The sequence below is a fragment of the Centruroides vittatus genome, unplaced genomic scaffold, assembly GCF_030686945.1.
Source record: "Centruroides vittatus isolate TY-2023 unplaced genomic scaffold, ASM3068694v2 contig_854, whole genome shotgun sequence".
Taxonomy (NCBI): Eukaryota; Metazoa; Arthropoda; class Arachnida; order Scorpiones; family Buthidae; genus Centruroides; species Centruroides vittatus.
In genome coordinates, this window is record NW_027122558.1 from 3,157,024 (window position 1) to 3,181,911 (window position 24,888).

Below are 24,888 nucleotides of genomic sequence, written 5' to 3' on the forward strand. Positions count from 1 at the left end.
CCTAAATTAACGTTAAACGTTTCCAGGCTCTTTCCGTCTGGCGCGATAAACAAACCTTCGATCTATTAAAAAGTATTTTTATGCAAAAATTGCCCATCTATTTTGTATTTTGTTTACTGCTCGGAAGTATATTTAGTCGACCGTCTATCGCTATAAGAAAACAAATATAAATATATTCTATTTAAAACGGACATTGTTTTTTTAGAAGTGGGTCATGACGTAGTTTTGACATCTGTTTGACGTCACGCCGCCATTTACTTTTTAAGTCATTGACACGCGATTTAATAAATTAAGCATGGCTAATTCGAACACGGTCTACAAAGGTTTCCGAAGCGGAATACTCTAAACAATTAAAAGATTCGTAAAAGCATTTATTACGTTTATTTTACCAGTTTTAAATTCCCGATATGTTCAGAAATTCGTTCGTTACGTGTACGTCGAACACTTTACTGCCGTTTCCTTTCAAGGTAAGTTGTAAGCACTTGGCTGTATTTATCCGTTCGATTAATGTTTTCGCGTGAAGAACCTTTCTAACATTGTGTGTCACGTGAAAGTCCCACGGAAAATGCTTTTCCGACGTCGTCCGTATATTTACGACCGTACATTTTCTCTACGAATTATACGTTTCTACACATCGTTTCGGTAGACATTCTACGTGTTTTATGCGATATTTACCGAGGAAGTGACGTTTTAGAATTTTTATATCTACATCACAGTCAATTCTTTTTAATTCTAATTTTTTTAAATTTATTTCTATTGTCGAATGTAGAAAATACGGCGCGGTATTATCGGAATTTTTAAAAATATTATATCGAATTCTGGTGATTGGTTTCGGCCACTTTCCGGATATTCCGGAGAATAAGACGTTAAGATACGATGCAAATTGGCAATCGGCGAAATCTCCGATGGCTTTCCGATTAAAAATTCTAAACGGTAATGAATTTATCGATGACCCACTTAAACCTCGTCCACGAGTTATTTATGTTTCGAGTAAAATTCCGTCGCGATTTTTATTACCCAAACTAAAATAAAATAATCTAAAACCTTTTAAGATTATCGATAACTGTTGTGTACGGAATATAGGTCGGTACTTACGTTACGGAAAGGGATGGAAAAATGCTTTACATTTCTAATGAATAACTAATAAATAATGTAAAAGTGCAATTTCTAGTTGTTGGCCGGTTATAGTTACGAAGACGACGATAGTCGGTGTCGAATATTGAATGACGCTATTGAACCACAGATGTTTGGGAGTGCGTGTGAACGAAAACATTCTGTCCCTTGTATAATCTGACCTATCCAATAAATAGTTTCGACAATATTATACAATTTTCATAAAATTCTTTCGCGTTAATTCGTTTTAATCCCTTTTTAATATTAAACTAATTACGTTTATTAATTAAGCTCGCGCGATAAAATGCAATTGTTTTTTTATTATTGAGAAAGATTATTATGAAAAACGAAGTAGAATATTTAAGTGTCTTAAAAAAGTCCGTTTCCTAATAGAAAACTCCACCCGAGTTACGTGCATTTCGTGTATTTGAATGTTTTAAAACGAAAATATCGTTAGAATAACATTTCCTTTAATCATTTTCGAGATAATTTTATTCGAGGGCCTTTTGGAAAAAATATTAACGGGGCCCGCGCCGCAAGCTTACGCTTGATGTGGAAATAACATCCCCTCGATATAATACAAACTTTAGGGAAATATAATGCATCCGCGACGATGGTCGACAAGAATCTCGACTCTTCTCTGGAGAGAACCATCTTCCGACACAGGAAATGTAAATAACACCGATAGAAATATTCTTAATCTAAAACATTTTGGAGCTTGTTTAGTCGGCTTCCATTTTGCCCATTGCTTTCCGTCGTCCTTCAGAGCCGAGTTAATGTTTTTCGGGAATTGGAAACGTTTATAATGAAAACATAAAAAAAGAAATAGGTCTATATAAAAGTAAGAGAAAATTTATCGAGAGAAACATATGACTACTTCTATACTCTGCCTCTCATTTGAGTATCGAATGAATTTTTTTCTACATTTTAGATTTGACACTAAAATACTTTAGTTTATATTGTAGTGTACGTTACCGCATCTGTTCCGGTGTGTTTATAGCGTTACGCCAGGGTAGCTCTATATCGGGGTTGGCCGTGTTATTTTTTCATCGAAATAAAGGCAAAATTTTCGCGGGACATCTTCCGCCGCCATTCTTTCGATTCGTTCGCTCGGATCGAGCAACCGTTGCCCACAAAAATCCTGATTCGAAACCGACCCGCAGCCTTATAATTTTTAAAATAATTAATTCGGATCGAATACCTTTTTTGATTATTTTAATACTACTAACATTTAATTATGTCGATTTGAATTTTCTACATTTAAATTTAGTTAGTTCTTTTAAATTCTTCTTTAACCATTTCACCGTTGTAATTAAAATAACCTTTCTTCGTTATTTCCCCCCCCCGTTCAGTTTCCTCGTTTTGCCAGTTGCTCTGACTTATTGTTTAATATTTTTGATTACAGTACTTTCTTTTCACTTTCGGTATACTGACATTTCCTTCTTCTGTTCTTTGTTCTTTTCAAATGTTCTCACGATACAATTATACATTAGAGTTAGCGATACAAAATCACTAAATAAATCGCTGTGATTTCCTCAAACATCTACGACACTTCCTCGCTGCTTTTTGTCCTATTACATTCTACCACGGTTTTTCTCTACCTTTCTTTCTTACGCTTTTCACCTTTTTAATTTGTTCCTTCCTACTGTCTTCGTTGTCTAAAAATGTCTCATTTCGTAAATTAGTACATAAAAGACAAAATATTTAAAAACATTATGTAGGCTATTCATTATAAAATGATAAAATACAGCCATACATTAACGGTACCAAAAATAAAAAATAAACAAATATTTATATCGCGTTGAAAAACAATTTAAATAGTTACGTAGTGTTTTCTGCCGATTTTAATCGATTCTTTACACATTTTAATTTTGAAAAGGTTGGTTCGCACGCTACTTAAAAAAGTGTGGGATAGGCTTCTTAGTATGTATTAACTTATATTTGTATATGTTAATAACGTGCAGATTACAACGTGTATATTTTGAATAAAAAATCTAGCAACGAGTTGCTTAACTTTCCCTGCAACATTTAAAAGTGCGTTCGTGGCGCCATCTGTTACGATATTTATTATTAAAAACTTTTTATATTTTTAATTATTATAAAATGGAAAAAAAAAACTTAATTTCGAGGATAGGGACGGGCTTTTTTTAAAAAAATGTAAATGCTAATAAGGAGTAAAATCGTCATTAAGTCCGATCCTACACGACTTCCTTTATCTTCTCACCCTTTCACCTTTAACCACCAAATTTTACTAGCACAAATCTCTCTATTGCAAAACCTTCCTTGCAAAATTTCAGAAATTTTCGACCTAAAGCACGGGAGTTATTAAGTTTAAAAGAAGGCAAACAAAATCGTGCTAATACACACACACACACACACACTCACACACACACTCTTCCCTCTGTTATATAGGCCTATAACAGAGCCGGAAAAGTAATTGAAAGAATAATATAAGATAAGCCCCCAACAAAAGTTTCTGAGTAGGCTATCTATGTATGTCGTAGTTCAATTGGCATATTAAGTTTTAATCGGATCGATGGATCCATCCGAGTCCATCTTCTTCCATCCCATAGGCGATCAGATCTGCCAAGGAGAAAGTGGAGGGATAGATGGTTGAGGTATAGCAACGCAATACAAGGATCATATGCCAAAGAGGGTGTCTTCCGGGAGGACTTTCTACGGAAAACTGGCTTCTAGTTAGGAGTTAAGGAGTTGCAAAAATTTATTTTCCGTCGAATTATCAAATAGAATTACAGTAGAGCATCGATTATCCGACTCCCGATTAACCGACTTATCGGTTAACCGACCGCGTTCTAATCGGCAAATTCAAATGTCCGCTAGTGATGTGGCGCTACAATATTTGGTTATGTCTTGGCTACTTTAATATTATTTTTGTTAAATTTTTGCATGTTTTAGCTGGCAGCACTGGCTCAACTATGAAGGGAGGCTGGTATTTAAACCAGGCCTAATACACTATACCAGGGGTGGCCAACTTTTGTGCACATAAGATCTACTTTTTATCGTAAAAATGTGTCGCGATCGACTTGTTGTCATAGGCATAGTCTAAGTGGGGAGGGGGAAGTGTGAAATACATACTATGTTTATACGCTGTTTCAGTACGAAGTGCAGTCACTGCTTATGAGTCGAGTCATAACTGCATGCATACAGTTGCGTTCGGTTACAAATATAATACATTAAGTCAAGACATCGCTAGCGATCGACCAAAATTGGCTTGGCGATCGACCGGTCGATCGCGATCGACTTGTTGGCCACCCCTGCACTATACTAATAATGTATTTTTTCATACTTTTCGGTTATCCGACTTTTCAGTTATCCGACCAACCCCAGTTTCCAATTAAGTCGGATAATCGATGCTCTACTGTACTTAATCAGCATTCTATTGCAATGTAAAATTACAACTCAAATTTTTAATTGGTTTACAATTAGAATTATAAAATATAACTTAATGTTCGCAATTTATAATTTATTCTAAACAATCAGCAAATGATAAGCCTATTCGTAACGCGCATAGTACGAATTTGTCATTTATTAAAGCTACTTAATTTAATTAAACATAAACCCAAGAAAAAACAAAAGAAAATCTTAATATAAATCAAATTTTACGGTTTGGATAAATCGTTTTCGCAACTATAATGGCACCGCGTTAATAAAGACGTTTAAAGAATTCAACACGAGAAAAAGACTTTTATTCTGCCGTGGATTTATCAACAAACAGAATTCACTTTAGCGCGATCGCTGTAATGAAAATTCGCAAACCAATAGTAAAAGATGCATTAAATTAATGACAATCGGTCGATACGCGATTTCCCTGTAGATTTTACTCGTTGCAGAATTAGCAACAAGTCGAACAAAAATTTACCCCAAAACGAATTAAAATCGTTAAGATTATTATTATTTTTTAATTAAAAAAACTTCTTTTAACTGATGAAATATCAAAACGTTCCGTAAATCGTACGAACGACACCTGGTTATTGTTCTGGCTGGTGTTTGTAATAATTATCGATATAATACCCGAAACAATTCTTTTTTTTTTTTTACCTGTTTCACTATAGTGCCATCTAATGACTGAATCGAGTACTAATCAGCGTTATCCTTTTTTTCCCACTTTAACCGCCATTTTTACGTTTACTCCAAAAGAGTCATTCGGAACTTTTCTGCCATTCTACATTCTTGTGTTAGACTTATTTTAGTTTACTTAACGTCGTGTCTACTAAATTATAGCGAATAATCGAATCCTTTATTTTTGATTATCGATTAATTAACGGCTATCTGGAAAATAATAATAATAATACTCGGATCCGTTATAATACACTTAAAAACACGAGAATGTTCCGGTAAAAAACGTGAATAATGAAAATACATCAAATTTACAATCGGACCGAAAGGTACCGATCCGGTTTTCTCGATTACGAGTTACTTTATCGAATAAGGGCGGGGTGTATCCGGATTACACCTGACGGGATAGTTACCATGGAAACCAGTTTACTGAATTTCATTATCGAATCAATTTTAGATGAAACATTCGATAATAATAAAAATATAAAAATAAAAAAGTCCGCGCATCGTATCGCGGTATCGAAGTAACGATATTACGAAAATCAATTTTCGTTAATTAAGTCATAAATTGTAATTATTTTATTTAAGAATAAATTAACTTTAACCTGTTACGTATTAATGACACGTTTCGGCCAAAGCATTTTTAACTGTCGTCGGACGTGAAAATAATGAATAATGCAAAATTAATTTAATAATCTACATTTTCTGAGAATAAAATTTAATTTGTTAATGAAAAAATAGATGATGAAAGAGGGATTCTTTCGCAGGTTTTTTTTTTTTTACTTTGTCCATTTCCATGTTTACATATTGTATGAAATACGTTACGCTTCTGAAATCATTTATTAATTAAACTTTTAAAACAGCTTTTATAAATATCGTTATCTCCCCTTTATGCATTACGGATGGTGTACTTAAGTCGAATTATTTTAAAATCCGCGCATTCCGTGACGAAAATAATGATTTCTGAATCAGCACTGATTCAGAAATCATTATTTTCGTCCCTGCCTAGTTACACGGCAGGGACCTATGGTCCCTGCCGTGTAACTGGGCAGGGACAATAGGTGCATCAGCACAGGAAAAGGGGCCCAAAATGCATGTATTTGTTTTATTATTTTCCCAAACCTAATTAATTAAGGGGCTTAAATGTAAATTCTTGCACAGGGCATAGGGATGGCTAGTTACGGCACTGTTTCTGATTCTAGTCGCGGGTGATAATCCGCTTAGAAACGACGAAGTGGATGCGAATCATTCAAATTCTTAGAATTTTAAATAAAATTTTATTTTTACGAGTGTTTGCATAAAAATAAATTTAGCATATCGTTGTTACTTTTGTAATATTTTGTCTGCTTTTATTCTTATTATTTATGCTATTTATAATGATTGAAATCGATAAAAACTCTAACATTTCTCCCGACTGAAGTATAGTAATATTTTCTAAGTTCAGTAAGTCGCTGAAGTTTCACCCAATATGAAAAACTTTTAAAAATATGGTTAATTATATAAAATTTATATATATATATATATATATATAAACTGCAAATAATGAAATAAATTGATTTTACAAAATGGCTGACGAACAAGAGACGAGCGAGAAACGTTCGTTTCTTCAAAAGGAAAACGTATCTCCTGTTAATTACGAATACTTAGGAACGATTAACTAAAATGTGGGAATAAACGTTCGGAACATTACGTCATCCGACGTAATAGGAGAGCACCGAATTGTAGATTCCATGTAATTCGCATCAAATATTTAATTCCGGGCGTTAACATCGCTCGAATAACTCATTCCTTTCTAATTCTACAGAAGACAACTTTTCACTGAGAATTTTTTTAGTTGTATTATCTTACAACGAAGATAAACTTTCCCTTTATGAGGAAATATATTATTATTATTATTTTCAGTGTATCGAAATTAAAGGAGTATATGCTCAACGATTGCAAAGAGAGGACAACGTTTAAAATTTTTCTGTCGCATTTTATCCAAAACAGTAGTAATATACATTCTTTTAGCAAGTAAAGTGCCGTAAATTTTAAATTTTGGGTGAATTTTAATTAAATACATTAGTTTAATATTTAGATTACGTTAGATTTTATATCCGTTTACGCTTTTATACGCGGATTATGAACCACAATAAATGTCTACTTAAAACTCTCTTCGTTTGGTTTCGTTTCAATTAAAGCGAAAGGCTTTATTTTCCAAAATCCTTATTAGAAACTGCAGAGGCTTTTATCAAATTATAAAATATTATCTGATTGGCCATACTTTCTCTCTGTTATGTATAACAGTTGGAAAAGTAAAATGTGATACCGATTTTAATATCACATTTTGGCTCTCTCTATTTGTTATAAGTTATGAATACATTTTTAATTTTCAGCAAATCGGGCGAAATTACGAAAAAGAAATTCAGCTCTTTGTAGACGTGTGATTTCTTCCAGAAATATATTCGTTCGATTTAAAATTCATACTATTAAAATGAAATACACCGAAGCATTCCGTATGTAACGCTTTGCGTAACTGAAGTCACAAATCACACGTCAGACGTATAACACGACTGTATCGAACAGATTTTAACAATTGTTCGAATTACAATGAAAAATCAGTAATGACGCGGAAACAAATAAGATTAACAGTTTGTTTACGACAAAGAGATTTTGCCAAAATATTTATTTGTATAAAAAATAATAATAGAATAAACGTTTTCAAAATGTTAAAGGTCGAATTCACGAAGAAATGTCGAAAGGTTAACATTTTTCTATATAAAACGAATATCTGGATATATTTTCTTAAATCTCGAAAGATATTGCACATTTATTAATCATTTATTATTAGATGTTTTTTAAATACAATATTGAAATTACAACATTATAATTATGCAGCGTGACAAAAATGCTGTGTGTTGTTTAACAATTATCTATGATATATCGTTCATCGACTTCTTATTACTAGAGAGAAATTTTTTCGGAAATAAATTTATTTATTAAATAAAATAATTATAATAAAAACTAGCATAGAAAACAAATTTCTACTTCTATTTAAATGTAACGCAGATAAATTTTATTTGCTATTATAATCAATATTTTAAGTAAATTATTTGGAGAAATAGCAGAATGGTCTTATCTTTAGTTATTAAATATTTCTCTTGCTTAAAACGAGTTACACTACGCATAGTTTATGAAAATATTTTTATAAATATGCTAAACGAATACGTTCTTTCTGTTTGTCTCTGGTTATCCCCAGAATTTTCCTTTTTAATCTGTCACAACTTTAACGATTCCGATATCGGCCCAAAATGCCGGAAACGGAAGCTTCTACCGTGGTACATTAATTCGATTTTCGGTAAGATTTTCTCTTGTCTTAGAATTGGAATGACGATTTCTGGTCACACGTTCATAAGTCATTGGCTACACAAATGACCATAGTGACTAAGCAACTCTTACAGAAACACGGATAGTCACGAGCCTTTTCTTGCCTTAAGCTTGACAACAAGATCTGTTCCTAGCCTTTTTGGTCTATTATAATTGGAAATTACCTCACAAAGAATTATATTGTATATATATTGGATATATACATTATTTAATTGACATTAGGAATATTAGAAATTCTTATTATTATTTTTAAAAATCCCATTCAACGTAGGCTTAAAATCTGATAACGTAAGTATTTATAATAATTTTAATACTAAGTTATTTTTATTTATGAATCTGAATTATTTGTTATTATATATAATGTAATCGATAAATTCTGTAAAAGTTATTTATTATTTAGTTTTTATCGTAATGTATGGCATTTAATTATCAAATGCTCGTTATCACACTTACAAAACTGAAAAAGTTCGAGAGATTTGCTCTTGTATATCTGCAAAACTGGTAATAGAAAAAAAATACGTATTTATTTATATTAATGATAATTTTATCTGAGTTCTTTTAACCGATATTCATCGATTTCTAATAGGCCTAATATTAATAGTCATTGCCAACACGTAATAACAATACAGTTTGTTAAAACAGGTGTATTTTGAGGTTCTACTCTTACAAGAAAATAATTAGGAAATCAATATGCATCCTAAATACTTAGTTATGTTAACTAACTTGCAAGTTCAATTAAGTTAGATATCTGTAAAAATCGTTAGGGAAATTTTGTCAACGTCCCCGTTAAACCTCGCGGGCAAACACGTGTTTCCTTTTGGATAGTTAAGGAATATGGTTCCTCTGGGACTTATTTCTTCTGAAGACGAAAGAAAATTGTCTGAAGTAATTCTGTAGACGTGTTTTCGCCTGTCTGTAGAAATTTTCGTTTAACCGAAATAATTTGTTACGGCATTTCCGTCGGGCTTTGTCGACTATGACAGAAGTTCGTCGAATGGTTTTTATCGTTTCGGTTGAAAAACTAATAACTTAGGTTGTCGAGAATGCCATTTACTAACGGATGAACGAAGCGATTTTGCGGAAACAATATAAACTGGAAGTGATGACGTGAAATATAGTCGGATAACCAGTGTTTGGTTAGCTACGCCAGAGAACACGCAAGAGAAAACACATCTATCTATCTGTAAAATAATATGAATTCGAATAATATAATCCTAATGAAATAAATTCAAACAGAAATTTATAAAGCTAATTCGTGTTTGTTCGAGTGTCAGTTAAGTATTTAAAGTTTATAATTTTCCATATACAGTTTGTCCCTTGGTAGTCCGACGCACCTCCGTCAAGGTCACCGTAGTCCCCGTCCCGTTACGTGTCTGCTTGCATAGAAGCATGTTGCGACACGAATCTCTCCACCCAATTCTTACACGATGACACACATTTCTTGTGTTTTTCGTGAGCAGTTCTGTACGCACTGTATTATTTATGTCTATACATACTGTACGTACATTTATTGGCTTCCATATTTCTTTTAATAAACATGTTTTAGTTAACCGAAATGGGTGTTTCGTTTCCATATTAACCTAGGCAGCATTTTACTCGTAAAATGTAGGAATATTGTAGGCTACTGCTAGCAAAACAATGCCAAATATGTAGTCACTTTCGGTAATCCGGAAACTTTTTGTAATCCGACACCCCTTTGGTCCCGTACTTGTCGGATTATCAAGGGATAACTGTACTCTAACTTCTTAAAGTCTTAATTCTTCTACGGAGATATAAAAATAAAAAACGTTTTTCTATACAAAAATTCATTTAAAATAGATGAAATATTTTAGCATGTTATCCCGCAGGAAGAATGACGTGACGTCATTCTTTTGTATTTGACAAATGAAAACAATCTTATCTTTTATAAGAGTACAAAGGGTAAAACATAATTTTATCAATCAAGGATTAACTTCTAACTCATCGTGTATTAGTTAACGCTCGTGTGTTGTAATATTTACAACGTGATCCCGTCTTTGTTTTCGAGTAAGCCCGTAAATGTCAACAAAGATAACATTTATAAAAATTCTTATATACCAAACAGACTTTTTTTGACATTAAGTCGCTTGCAGAAAATTAGTACGTATTTAATTTCCCGTTTTGAATGGAGTATCGAATTTAGCATTCTTACCTTTTCGTTTTTAAATTCCGCAGATTCAGCCGGACTTCGATATAGAAGCGGACAGGACGAAAAGAAAGACTTCTTCCAGCATGATTAATACAAAAGGTAAGCTTTGATTCGAAAAAAACAATTAAAAAATAAGTCTGTATTTCAATCTCGTTTTATCGATTTTTTAAAAATTGTATTAAAAATTGATACATAAATTAGGAAGTATAATTTGACCCTGTAGTCGCTGTGTAGAAGGGAATATAAATGTACTGTACTATACAACGCGTTACACCTATATCAGTTTACTCTAGTGGCCTATAATCGTTATTCAATACCGTTTCGATTTTATATGTAGATAACCGTAGGCATTTTCGAGGTAGTGTTATACGTCACGCATTTTATTAGGATAAATATTTATAAAACTATATAATAAAAATCTATCGCGTAATAATATTGGTTACATTTTTGTAACGTGTGTAACGCCAACATTATCCGGTGTTTTGTTACTCGAAAAGTCAAATTACGTTTGTTTCGTCAACACCGTCGAAATGTAATGTAATTTGTACAATGATTTCGTGGTATTGACGTGGCATTTGTTATTATTTACATCTCGACAACCTTCTTTTAAACTTAAACATCGCAGTTACGTAGCGTAACCGTTTACTTTTTCGCGTAAATATAACGTCGTTAATTTATAAACAGGCAAACGCGTCATTGTTATAAAGAAAAAGTATAAACAGGGAAATTGAAATCGATAAAAGTTGCGTATGACCGATAAAAGATATTCCCTATTGGTACATAAATGGACTACTACAGATTTACAGTTGGATAAAGAGTAATTTAAAATATTGCGCAAAGATGCAGATAAGCTCTTAGTCATTATTTATAAAATCTATATTATTTTTGAATTCGAAATTTTGTATTTTCAAGCGGGTGGCTTTTCGTACGAAAGGACGATCAAATATTTAAAACCGTTGCAAGAATATTTTTTTTATTAATTTATTCGTTTGTCCAAGTTTTCTAAACTCGTATTCATTTAACGCGCCGACTTTATCGCCCCTTCATATCTTATATTATAGGGCGCACATGTTTTGCATGATATATTGTAGATTAAAGGCCAATTTACAAGGACGAAGAAAGTATATTTTTGTAAAAATTGATTTAATTTTTTTAAATATTATAATCTGTCAACAAAAGTTATCATTATCTCGTTATATTCAATCTTTATCGCTGTATTTTATATCGAATTTTTCTCATTTTTCGTTTAATTTAATCGTTTTGTTTTAAACGTAGACGAGGATAATTAATTTGACCCTTTTCAATTTTCTGCTATATTTTTATGCGCCGTTTCTTTTACTCTACAGTTTTAAACAGTTAAAATTGAAATCTCTAAAGTATAATAGAGGAGATATTGAATAAAAATGAACTGTGAAGTGTTACGCTTAATCTTATCCCACATGTTGATATTTACACACGACTATCTTAACTTTTTAATATTTTAAAACCGAATTAATTTATTACGTATTTTAAAATGTTTTATTGCATTTATAAATCTGATGTATGATATAATCTGCAAAATTTTTAAAATATTAAATTTGTATTGAAAATCACTACGAACTTCATCCATTAGATTCAATTCTGATCGAGCAAGTCCGTAGAATGAGTCGCATTTCACTTTTATACAGAATTTAATAATTAAGTAATTGGTTAATGTTACCTATGGTTCCAAAATGGCGGCTCGTCTCTGATTACAGCAAACAGAAGAAAGGAAACAGTGGGGACGCACGTTCTAACCTAACCTATTCTAATAATTTTGTTGGTAATAATTATGGTAATTTATTAGAATAGGTTAGGTTAGGTTAGAACTGTTTCCTTTCTTCTGTTTGCTGGAATCGGACACGAGCCGCCATTTTGGAACCACAGGTAACATTAACCAAGTAATTTAATCAACGTTGTCAACTCGCAGGTAAATACGTAAAAATATTTTACTTGCAAAAATCATCGAAAGGAAACAAATAATTCATCGATTTTTCTAAAAGAAGTGTTTTCGTCATAATTGTCTAATCTACAAAACGAAGTATTTCAGATTGAATAAAACAATAATGACGTACGTCACGGCCATATCGAGCAATGACGAGAACTCGATAAACGATTTATTTTCTAATTACTTGCCCTTACTATTAAACAATGATAGTGCATAATTAATTAAACGTTCTTTAAAGCTTTAATAATGACAATTGGTAAAACGCTAATTCTTTGGTTAAAAAGTTGCGCTCTCATTCAAATTAAAACTAAATTAGTTAGTAAATTCAATATTATCTTAATTTTGTTATCGCTATCGTAATTAATTATTAATTTAATAGATAATTAATCATCCTAACTTTATATTTTACGGTTAATGTTACCTTAGGTGCCAAGATGGCGGCTCGTCTCCGATTCCAGCAAGGAAACAGTGGGACGCACGTTCTAACCTAACCTATTCTAATAAATTGTGTCCCACTGTTTCTTTGCTGGAATCAGAGACGAGCCGCCATCTTGGCACCTAGGGTAACATTAACTTATTTTACTTATACGTTATATATTATAGGCCTACACAACTATGTATATAAATATATTACGTCAATATGTTATATAGAAATTTATATTTTAAGTGATAATTGCGTAAAATTTATTTTCAGTGAACCCGTTGGATTTGCAGAAAAGAATAGAATTATTGAAAAAGGAGGAAAAAATTACGGAACAGTTTCATAAATTATCGAAAGAATATAAACTTAGCAGACGAGTGAAAAACGACGTGAAAAAACTTTTACAGCATTTTCTTGAAAAATTGGCCGAATCCGAAACCAACACGCTTAATGGACTCTCTCACATGGTTTTGAGTTTCTACAAAACTACAGAGGAGCACATGGCCAATAATCCTGTGTATAAATGTAGGTTTCTACACCAATTTAATAATCTAACATTACGTTTATTTGTTAATGTTTGGTATCGTCCGTAAATCGCGTAACTCTATTACACTTTTCGACTACCATCCCGACCCAGGTAACGGCGTGGCGAATATCCTCGATCGACCTCCTTAATTGTCCCGAAGAATAATACACGGTACGGTGTACCGAAAGTTTCGTTGTTTTATTAATTACGCATATAAAGCACGGAAAGAATGCGGAAACAAAAATGAAACATTTCATTCTCCTAGAATTACGTTACGTTTTGTGAACCGTCTTAATGGTAACGATTACACGCATATCCACCCATCCATATCCGCGTTACGTACAGTACTGTACTTTATGGACGACACATTTATTGATTGTTAAAACTAGAAAGTTCATTTCAATTTTCCAAAGACGAGTAAAAATCGAATTTATTGTTAATGTATTAAAGTTAAGAGAAGTATATTAATTCCTAAATTATAACTTTTGTTACGTTTTATAGTAAATTTTAAATTGCAAATCCTATTTCGTTTTTAGCTTTGTCGTACGAAGACAAGTGGAAAATTTTACACATGATCGAGAAATATTTAACTGCTAGATTAAATAAGGTTATATTTCAATGCATTACTTTCGAAGAGAGCGAAAACGATGCCGGAATTCAAAAAAGAATTCACGACCATTACTGGATAACTCCGAAACATCTGGATTCGAAAGTAAACTTGGAAGGGAAAGTCGTGAGAGACATCTTGGATTCGGCCGTATCGGGTACGTCTCTTTTCACTTTTAGCCAAATTAATATAGAATTTTCGGAAAAATTAAACTCTTTTTCTAAACTTAGATTTAAACGAAATGAATTTCAAGAGTTCCACACTAGATAAAATCGATTGCGTCGTCGAATGCAGTAGAAAGATATACGACATAATGAAAACTTGTTCGCAGGTAGAAGGAGGAGCGGACGATTTTCTCCCCATATTCATATTCGTAGTTCTAAAATCAAATCCTCCGTATTTAATATCAAATCTGAAATACATGGAGAATTTCAGCCATCCCCATCGATTGTTAAGAGAGGAAGAAGGATATTACTACACCACTCTGGTAAGACGATTTTTCCGAAAAGCGATAAATGGCGCCGAAATTATTTTTACACCGTTATATTTTCTGTTGTAGCTTTGCGCGGTGAATTGCATCCAGTGTTTTTCGGCCAAAAATTTAAATCTAACTCCAGAAGAATACGATAAATATCTTTCGTCGAAGACCGTGCCGTCGAGTCCGGCCGCATTTGTGACGCGCAATAACATTAACTGTCTTAACGATTTGAAATTTCGTAAAGAAAAAGTTTTAGACGATGCCAAACAAAATGCCAACGAACTCAAGGTAATTAAATTTAAACAAACTTACATTTTATCCAAAGGAATTGTTGACTGCTACGTACTGTATATCAACCTCTACGGTTTCTTTCTAGCAAAGCTTGTCGAAATCCGTTAACGACATTTTCCACCTGTCGTCCGTAGAGCCCGTCACACTGTTATTATGCCACGAATACGAAACTTCCGTAGAAGAAGGAGTAGAAGTCGACGAGTTTTACACTCCAGTCTCTAACATCGAAGACGTGCTTAATGAATACGTCATAATAGACGAAATCCCGGAAATTTCGTGATGTCTACCGGGGAAAAATTTCAATCGAGAAATCGAAAGCGACTCTCTAAGAATCTCGCGGAATCTCTAAACTTACGCACTGTTATTTTATTTTATATTTTGTATTATAACGCGTCGTTTCGTTAAATGTTAGGCCAAAGTAAAAAGATGTAAGAAGAGTCTTTCCTGTATCTGGATCTCTTTTTAAAGTCGATTAACTTACGAATTGTGATATGTAAATAATTATTTTAAAACGTCTTATGTTAAAGTAAATCGTTTTGCATTAGTTTTGATACGAAACTGATGCAAAATGGTTAAATCTTGTAAGTGTGTATAAAGGCCTATAGACCGTATATAGGCAGGCGTAGCATCTCGAATACTATTTTAGAAAAAATAAAAATAGTTTCGAGATAGTGACGACTTTTGTATAGTGTCCGTTTTGTTGAAATAAAACGTTAAAAAATTATATTAAGATTTGATTTTAAAAAGTAATATCTAAGTAGGAGCGCAAACCAGAACATATTTATATTTAGAAATATTTTGCCACGTAAATCTATAAATAGCAATTATTATCGAATAGCGATAGAAAAATTTAGCCTTACGAGATTTAACGATAGCAAAGAGATAATTGTTTAATTTTTATTTTAAAAAAAATAGCCAAAATATATTAAACATAATACTGTATTTTAAAAAAGAAAGGAAAAATACAGACATTTCTGTAACGGAATGTTGAAATAAACATTCGATATAGGAAAATTATCTTCGCTCGAATTTTTTCGCCTCCTCTGAGCGTGTATCTATCTCGATATCACTTTTTGGGCCAATAAATGATAATTTCAGCCGTTCAAAATAAAATTTGTAGAAATTATTTTGACGTCTAAGCACTACATTAAGTTTGTTTCTAACTTAGAATCATTTAAGCATTATATTATATCTTACAATATTTACATCATGGCCCCTACATCCTACAGCGAGGCCTTCAGACCAGGATCAGCGAGCCCCCCCACTCAAACCCTAGACCATAGCGGTGTGAAGCGAGAGACCTAACCACGCGGCCGCTTTGGGTTAACACCTTGCATCCGGGCCCCGCTATTTCTCGGGCCTGCCCTGGATGGAATCGCCTTTAATGCATTTAAGAAAAGATGAATGTTATTTATTTTTTTCACCTGTAGCTTGAAAGTTTTGTAGTTCGTTTTCGAGATTGTAGTACTTCTTTTGCTCTCTGGTATTCTCCATTTGTCTACCTCGGCTGCTTTAATAGCAGCATCGAGCTTATAGCCCGATAATTCGGCAGTTCGTTTGGCTTTAATAATCGGGTTTATGAAGAAAAAACTTCATACTTGCATACTTCGTACCCGTTTGTATCCTTGCCCAATCTGGCATAATGCAGTTATCGAAGCTACCGTTTAAAAGTTAAGACAGCATCGGCGCAATTATTCGAGATATTACAGGTTCCGATAAGTAAAGAATTTTCGGAGTCCTGCCACAAAAACACATTGATTACTGACAATCTGACATGCCATAAAAAACAAAAATTTAAAAAACTAATAAGCGGGCTTAAATAAATACAAATGTATTCTGACAATCTAAGAGTTAAATACACTACTTCGCACATCTGTTGAACGCTTTTTGGTATAGTAAGTAATGCAATTTCTACAACCGCTACTGTAAAATATAAATACAGTAGAGAACCGAAAATCGGAATCAATTGGAAACTGGGGTTGTTCAGATTAGTGATTTGTTCCGATTACCGATTATGTACGAATAAATATATTAACTTGTCCGATGTTCAAATTTTTCTCCGTTGCGTGTCGCTTCGTGTTGAATTTTCGTCGATTTTAAGCCTAACGAAAATTTTTATAATAATAATCGAGGCTATCGTATCGTTAAAAATTATTTCTTCATTTTGTACAAACAAAATAAATATATTGAAGAATATATAAACATAAAAATTATACTTTAGAAGTAAATCTAGTATCAAAAACGTTCGATTCAGCACAACATAGTCCGACTGAAAATTGTTCCGATTACCGGCGATTCCGATTACCGCGGTTCCGATTAACGAGTCTCTACTGTAGATGTATTGTGGGTTTAAAAAATAAATAAAAACTCTTCTAAAAAATTCTCATTTGCACCAGTTTTTGCAAAATTCAAACATTTGTAATGAATTTTTCATTAATAACCTGGGAGGGAATGTAGATCTTATTCTTACAAATATCTTGGATGTTTTTGTCTCGTTCTTATTATCCTTGTTGGGGAATGAAGCGGGGAAGAAAGAGACAAATGATAAAATTTTTTGAAATTTACTGCGTGAGCATTTCCACGCATTTATCTAACCCTTTATAAATTTTAAAATTGAACATTTGGGTTAATTTTTTTTTTTTAACCTATTATTACTAGATGAAGGCTTCTAGCGGCCAGATGGCCGAGCGGTCAAGGTTAGCAGCCTGCCGCCCTGGGGGACCCGGGATCGAATCCGGACGGGTCGAAAAATCCCCAGGAATTTTTCGGGGGGTGGTCCGTCCGGATATGTCGGTCCCCGTCCCTCACCACCCGGCCGCCCCATTGTGGGCCTGGCCGAACCCATAATGGGCTTGCTATAAGAGGCCCTCTTAGTGCCCACTGGGCGGACAGAGTTACAAAAAAAAAGAAAAAAAATGAAGGCTTCTGATAATATAAATTGAGAGATAGTTGCTCAAATCGAAAATGGGAAAATTAAAGAGATTGAATTAGTGTCAGGAACCGCTTATCACGCTGGACCTGTCGAGAGGTCACTTTGGAGGGTAAACAAAAACCCCTTATGGCAGCCGCCTCAATAGAGCATGAAATCCCTAACGTGATCCAACAACATCTGAAATGTTTATTTCGCTTCACTGAAAAATGAGGCTTCGTCACCCATCAGGAGAATAACAGAAGTAATTGTCTCCTCAGACTTCGAATCCAACGGAAATTCCAAATCTTCAGATTCCGTACCGTCATGGTACAACCCCGAAATCATACACTCCCCGTGGAGTCTCCACTACTTTCACTGCCGTCTCCCCAACCAAAAAGGAGTAGGGTTAAAATGACGGAAGATTACATAAGTGTCATTTTTGTGTTGCCAGCAGCAGGGTGATAAGTCTGTTATCTCTACTATAGTATTTGAGATATTAGTTTTAACAGTTTTAAACAGATCTCTATTTAAAAACTGAATAAATTAAATCGAAAATATAGCTATATTTTCGATTTATCGACATCTTTATCTGTAATTTAAAATCATCATCTTATTAATTTTTTTTATAAACCAAATACACTTTTTTGTTCTTTATACATGATATAAAATTAAAAAATGTAATTATGAATAAGATTTTTTGACAGAGCAGTAGAAAAAAATTTGAAAAATGCTTGAAAACGGGAAAACTACCTAATAGATAAACAAACTTCTCGCCTAACCGCTACTCTCACGCCAGCTATCGGTAACCTGAGAAATTAGTTTTACTGGAGAGCGAGCGCAAGAACCAGTGTAGAAGATATCGACTCTGGCAAAACTAAAAATAGGGTAGCCAAATTTGGCGCAAAGTAGCCAAATATGGCAACTTGCTCTACATGTAAAAAGGTTTAAAATATTCCTCTGGCGGTGACACAACTTATTTAAATAAAATCAATACCTTCACGATAGAAAAACAAAATACTCCCTAAAATAGTTTTGGGCAACATTGGAATGTAAATATGCCATAGTGCACCGGTCGTCGGATGTCGAAATAAGTGCGAAAAATCTTTCGATTACCGATCACCTACAGAAATCTGGTCTTTTAGTTGTTTCACATTGAATCGGTGACAGTGTAAAACTAGCATTAGAGAAAAATTAAAAAACTCCTCGTTGGCCAGGCGCGTATTCGGGACTGACTACCTGTGTTGAGTGGCTTTTTCCATCAGCCTAATTTATCCATTCGGCTGATGGCCTTCTTGCCGAGCGGTTATAGGGTAGACGCCTACCGCTCTGGGGAACCCGGGATCGAATCTACGCGAGTCCAAAAACCTCGGAAATTTTTCGGGAAGGTGGTCCGTCCGAATATGTCGGGTCCCGTCCATCACTGCCCGACCACCTCATTGTGGGAATAGCCGAACCCGTAACGGGTTTGCTAAAACGGGCCTCTTAGTGCTGGCAGGACGAAAAGACTTAAAAATCCACTCGGCCACTTAACGCGACATTTTTACATATTGCCTATGTATACTTGCGGAAACGTTTTAATTATATTTTCACCAAACAATGAAAAATGTTTTAATATATTAATAATTTTTATATATAAACAGTAATTATAATAATTTTAAAAATGCAAATTATATTGTAAAATTTGAAATTAAGAGTAGGAATTTTGGGCGATATTTTTTGTTCGATACGTTATTTTGTATTTTACTTTTTGTCTCCGTTTGATTTCCTAAACAAAATGGCGGGATCGAGTTCCGAGAGTCGATTTGTAGAGACCGTAAGAGGACAAGCTTTCGAAGTAGGACCTAGATATATTAATTTATCATATATCGGAGAAGGTGCTTATGGAATTGTAGTGTAAGTATGTCTGTAAACTTATTTATATACTAACGTGGTTTTTCGTGATGAAAATCACGATATTTTGTATTTCTTTTTCTCTAAACTTGCAACAAAATTTATCACCTTTACATTATTTAATTTTTAAATTTTCTTATCACCTACATTTTAAATGTGTAAATGAAGTTTTGAAGTATGGGAATTTCATTTTTTGTGCATGCTCCCATTTATACAATGCAGACTTTTTCGGAAGGAAAAATATATACGTGGAATATTTCCTGTTTTAAAAATCCATATTTGTTTTATGGCACTATTATTTTTTCTTGACTTGCATTGATCGTTATTATGGTCGGTTTTAGTTTATAAAATTTGATGTAAATCTACATTACTTAATATATGAAAGCGATAAGGGGATGTTAATCCTTATGCAGACTCCTCTGCAACCACAGAGATGTATTATCCACGCTGGAAAAATCAGAAGTTTGTTTGGTTCCGTTAGAATGGCCGAATGGCGATGCAAGCGGTATTTTACGTCTGGGCCGAAACGAGAAAATTACAAATCCGTCTTACCGAACGCCGGATAACAGCAAGTGCACCGTAGAACTTTCTAGGAGTGTGGTGGAAAAAAATTCTTTTTTGATATGGAATGAGGGTTAAAGTATACCTAGGTAACTCCAATGGCGGCACTTCTGTTAGGTTAGGTTAGATTAGATTAACTACATGTTTAGTAGACGTTTCCTTTTTTTTCTTTTGTTCAATAACTATCGTGAATCAATAACTAGTGACGTTTAGCACATGGCGGCCTGCCGGCGGCACCCCTCCGGGAGGTCGTTCGGGAGCACGAACAGTCGGAAGCGCAGCTATAGTGCCGCCATTGGGGTTACCTAGGTATACTTTGACCGGAAGGAGATTTCGCTTATAAAGTTACGGTAAAAGTCCATTCTTACTACGTGGGGCATTTTTTCTAATTTTGCTCTCTTAAGTCACCTCTCTAGTAGACATGTCCTAAACACATAGAAATTTAGTTACTTTTATCTGGGTGGCATTATTTATTGAAAGATTGGAACTCTGTAATAAATCTACATCAGATCTCTTAAGAATTTGGGTATCACATTTTAAAAGTTTGGACTTTTAACATTTACGTCGGTATGGTATTACCTACTGGCCATAATTTTAAATTTACTGATGGCATGTAAATAAATGCTTATCTTGTTATTTTGTACTAATATATCTCCTTGCGTGTGCCATTCTCGTGCCTAAGTAGGTTTAAATTTAACTTTGAGAATGTGTATTCCGTTTTCAAATATTTAATGTTTCATTTTTTAAAATTTATCTGAATGTTCTAAAGTTACGTGCTTTTCTTTGCCTGGAGATGACATTGATAAAACATTGAAAGTGCTTGTAATGATGTTATAATAACTGTTTAATGCTGATAGACAGTAGTTATCTCTTTCTTTAATTGAATAGTATTTTGGAAAGGTAAACTAACCATTTTTTAAGTTGTAATTTCTCTTGCACTTTTGATTATCTGCTGATATTTTCAAATCTATGATTCATTCATTACTTGTGGTATTCTGGGTTCTGACTTGTAGAGAAAAATTTCTTATTGTGAAAGAAGTTTGTTTCACATATAGAGCATAGTCTTGTGATGCTGTAGATTGTGATCAAAGTGGATTTATAAAATATGTGCACTGTGTACAGATTGAAAGCCATTATTATTTCTACACTGTTTCTCCCTTTCCTGAGTAAAGGATATTAATATTAATGTAATTGCCAAAATTAATTACTATTGAGAATATACTAGATGTTACTGTCCTGATTGAGATAATAAATAAGCTCACTGCATGAAATGACTTCTTGGATTTACCAGTTAGACTTCGTTTCTTTTATTAAATTATCAATGTAACTGATTATAAGTGTCATTAAAGTATTGATGTAAGTGTTTTTGAGGATATTGATATAATTTTTAATGTAATGTAGCTAATGTGAAAATTATTTGTGAGATTTCAAAATTTAACTATACTCCTTCCAAATTGTTTTGGTATTTTAATGAGGGATACAATATCACAGCATGGATAATAAATATGCCATTGACTTTCTCTTTGCTTCTCTCTTCTCAGGCAAATCAATACCCATGTGACCAAACTACTGTTTTACTAGTTTACCATGAGTAGTAGTTCCACATTCAATTAGTCATAACCCACTCATAGATTGAAACAGTTTGGATGACTGTATTATTAAATCAAACACTTGAACCAAAATTCATCAAAATCTGAGAGGGACATAGGTGTAGATATTCCATAGTTTGGACCTTGTTAGTTCAAATTGTGGAATATCTTTATAATTAATTAGCCATTTTAAAGCTCACAATCCAGCAGTATTGTATGATTCCATTTAGTCTTCTATGGTGAGGAAGACTGAAAAAAGAAAATCAATTTTTCATGCTTATTTTTAATAATTACATTTCTCTCATCAAAGTTACGTACTAACTGGAACTCTTTGAGCCGCCGCAAACTAGCACTTTGCGAGAGCAAAATGCTAGCAAACGTGCCCTAGCACAACCGATGACGTCAAAGGCTCCGCCCCTCTCTTCTTGCTCACGTGGTTTTTCATTTGCTAGAGCAGCGATACGAGAGTACTCTCGCTGTTCACAGAATTCAACAACGAGAGCATTACGCTAGCAAGAGAGAGCAGCGGAAAATGGATGACTACATAAACATGCCACACGTCGAAAAAGAAATAATAGAATTTTATCGATGTACATAAATTACATGATTAATACATTCAGTATTGAAAAGAAAATGGTATAAACGTTGTATATTAAAATAGTTATTTATAAATAGGCTTAAGCCTAGTTAAGCTTAACTAATAGGCATATTTTTCCCATTCTGTTTCAAAGTTCGGAACGAAAACTGACAGATAGGTTCTGTTATAATAACTGACGGAACGAAAACTGACAAGTATAGGTTATAATAAAATCTTTGTTCTATAGCCAATCCACATCTGGATTCCACGTCATGTGGACTAGTTACGCGAGCAAACGTTGTGTAGTTTGCGGCTGCTTCGTGCTCGAGTAGCTTACCTAGCAAAAATGGCCCATAGCATCATGGGAAAAAAGGCGGGGCTTAGGAGCGCGACCGAGAGTACACTAGCTCTTGCTTCCTGTAGTTTGTGGCGGCTCTTTAATACACACACACACAATGGCATCTTTTGTATGTATTCCAGCAACTTTATTTGGAAATATGAATGTTTTTAGTTACCTTTAGTGGCTCTTTTCAAGTTACAGGCTGTTCCATTTATTAATCATTTAAAAGATAGAGAAACGTTTTGTGGATATGAGTTTTTAAAAAAGACTTTACATTAACCGACAAGGATTAAATTCGAATTGTAGAATAAAGCCTACACGTAGTATTAAAATAAGGACAAACAAGAATGTTTTCAGTATTTCACATGATTATATTTGTAAACTGTAAAATCAAGAGAGTTTTGTTTGTAGCATTTATCTATCTATATATATAAAAACGAATGTATGTCTGTCTGTGTGTGTGTTTGTCCTTAATGCATTACCACACCATTTATCCGATTGCCATAAAACTTTGGGAAGTTCTTTAATACACTTCCGCAAAGGTTTCTGGCATATGTGAAGACCACCATTTCCCCCCTTTCAAAAATATATTTATATGTGGATTAAGGCTTTTATGTCCAACAGATGGCGCTAACTTCCGACAACCTAAGTTTGCTTTTCTGTGAGGCATTATGCTTTTCTGTAAGAATGGACTGAAGCAGATCATTTTCTGTCTATCTACATAAATAAAATATAACGTTTGTTTGTTCCTACCGATTCCTTTGAAATTTTGACACAGCGTTGCATTCGAATATGCACGTGTTTTTATATAATATACATGTCGAAATTCCCCGTACTGGGGGAGATGGACAGGATTAAGGCTTACCGTGAAGAACTCTGCTTATATTTATACTATTTTACATGCAGTTTTTTGTGTTTTTAATTGCATTTTAATAGATTACGTCAACAGAATATACACTAAAAAGGGATTTTTCGATATTTCCTTGTGGGGGAGAGGGACAGGATTAAGGCTTCCTGTGAAGAACTCTGCTTTTATTATACTATTTTAGATGCGTTTTAATAGGGTACGTCAAGGGAATGTACTGTACACTAAGAAGGGATTTTTTGAAATTCACCCCACGGGGGAAATGTTATACATTTATAATAGATACATTTTGAGCCACAACAACGCGTGGCCGGGTCAGCTAGTGTTACATAATTTACAAAGTGCAAAAAAAAACATTATATTTTAACTCATTATTATTAAAATAAACAACAGCTTTAACGATTCAGCAATAAAGATTTAATGCGATAATAACGTTTTCGACTATCTTAAATAGCCACCTTCAGTTAAATGAACTCAAACAAAAAGAATGCAGAAAAAAGAATACAAGCAAAACAAACATTCAAAAGTTCAAAAATAAATTCCTAAGCAAAATTTTGAACTTTTGAATGTTTGTTTTGCTTGTATTTTTTTTTCTGCATTCTTTTTGTTTGAGTTCGTTTAACTGAAGATGGCTATTTAAGACAGTCGAAAATGTTATTATCACTTTAAATCTTTATTGCTGGATCATTAAAGGTGGTGTTTATTTTATTATTTAGTTACAGTAAGAATTTTGTTTACTCATTATTATTAATTTTGTTTTTTATATATTCAAAGTATTTTTTTTTAATATTTGTTCTTATTTAATACTCACTATATTATTCGTAACATTTATCATTTTAATACTATGTGTGAACTTTATTCTACAGTTTGAATTTAATCCTTGTCGGTTAATGTAGAATCCTTTTTTAAAAAATCATATCCGTAGAACGTTTCCCTATCTTTTAAACGATTGATAAATGGAATAGCTTGTAATCTGAAGAGGGCCACTAAAGGTGACCAAAAACGTTCATATTTTAAAATAAAGTTGCTGGAATAAGTACGATAGGTGTCATTGTGTGCATATACTGTATATACTCATCAAAGTATAGGTTTTTACAATATCATTTGATGACTATAATACTAAAGTGCAATTTAAATGTTAAC

The 24,888-nt window shown here is 33.4% G+C and overlaps 2 protein-coding genes across 3 annotated transcripts in view; both read left to right on the forward strand.

Moving 5' to 3' along the window:
• The first annotated feature begins 368 nt into the window (after window positions 1–368).
• Window positions 369–15,365, forward strand: LOC136982611 (rab5 GDP/GTP exchange factor-like). Its single transcript, XM_067279155.1, has 7 exons — window positions 369–467; window positions 10,750–10,822; window positions 13,384–13,635; window positions 14,173–14,400; window positions 14,474–14,730; window positions 14,803–15,009; window positions 15,098–15,365. The coding sequence occupies exons 1-7, from the start codon at window positions 408–410 to the stop codon at window positions 15,290–15,292; spliced, it is 1,272 nt and encodes a 423-aa protein (XP_067135256.1). The 5' UTR covers window positions 369–407; the 3' UTR covers window positions 15,293–15,365.
• A 4,304-nt stretch (window positions 15,366–19,669) lies between these two features.
• Window positions 19,670–24,888, forward strand: part of LOC136982614 (mitogen-activated protein kinase 1-like) — a 71,761-nt gene continuing 66,542 nt past the window's right edge. The window contains exon 1 of one of the 2 annotated variants that reach the window (XM_067279160.1): window positions 19,670–19,816. In XM_067279160.1, coding sequence (XP_067135261.1) covers window positions 19,698–19,816 — 119 coding nt within the window. In that variant the 5' untranslated portion in view covers window positions 19,670–19,697. The remainder of the gene's footprint in view (window positions 19,817–24,888) is intronic. The other variant, XM_067279159.1, reaches the window with a different exon arrangement.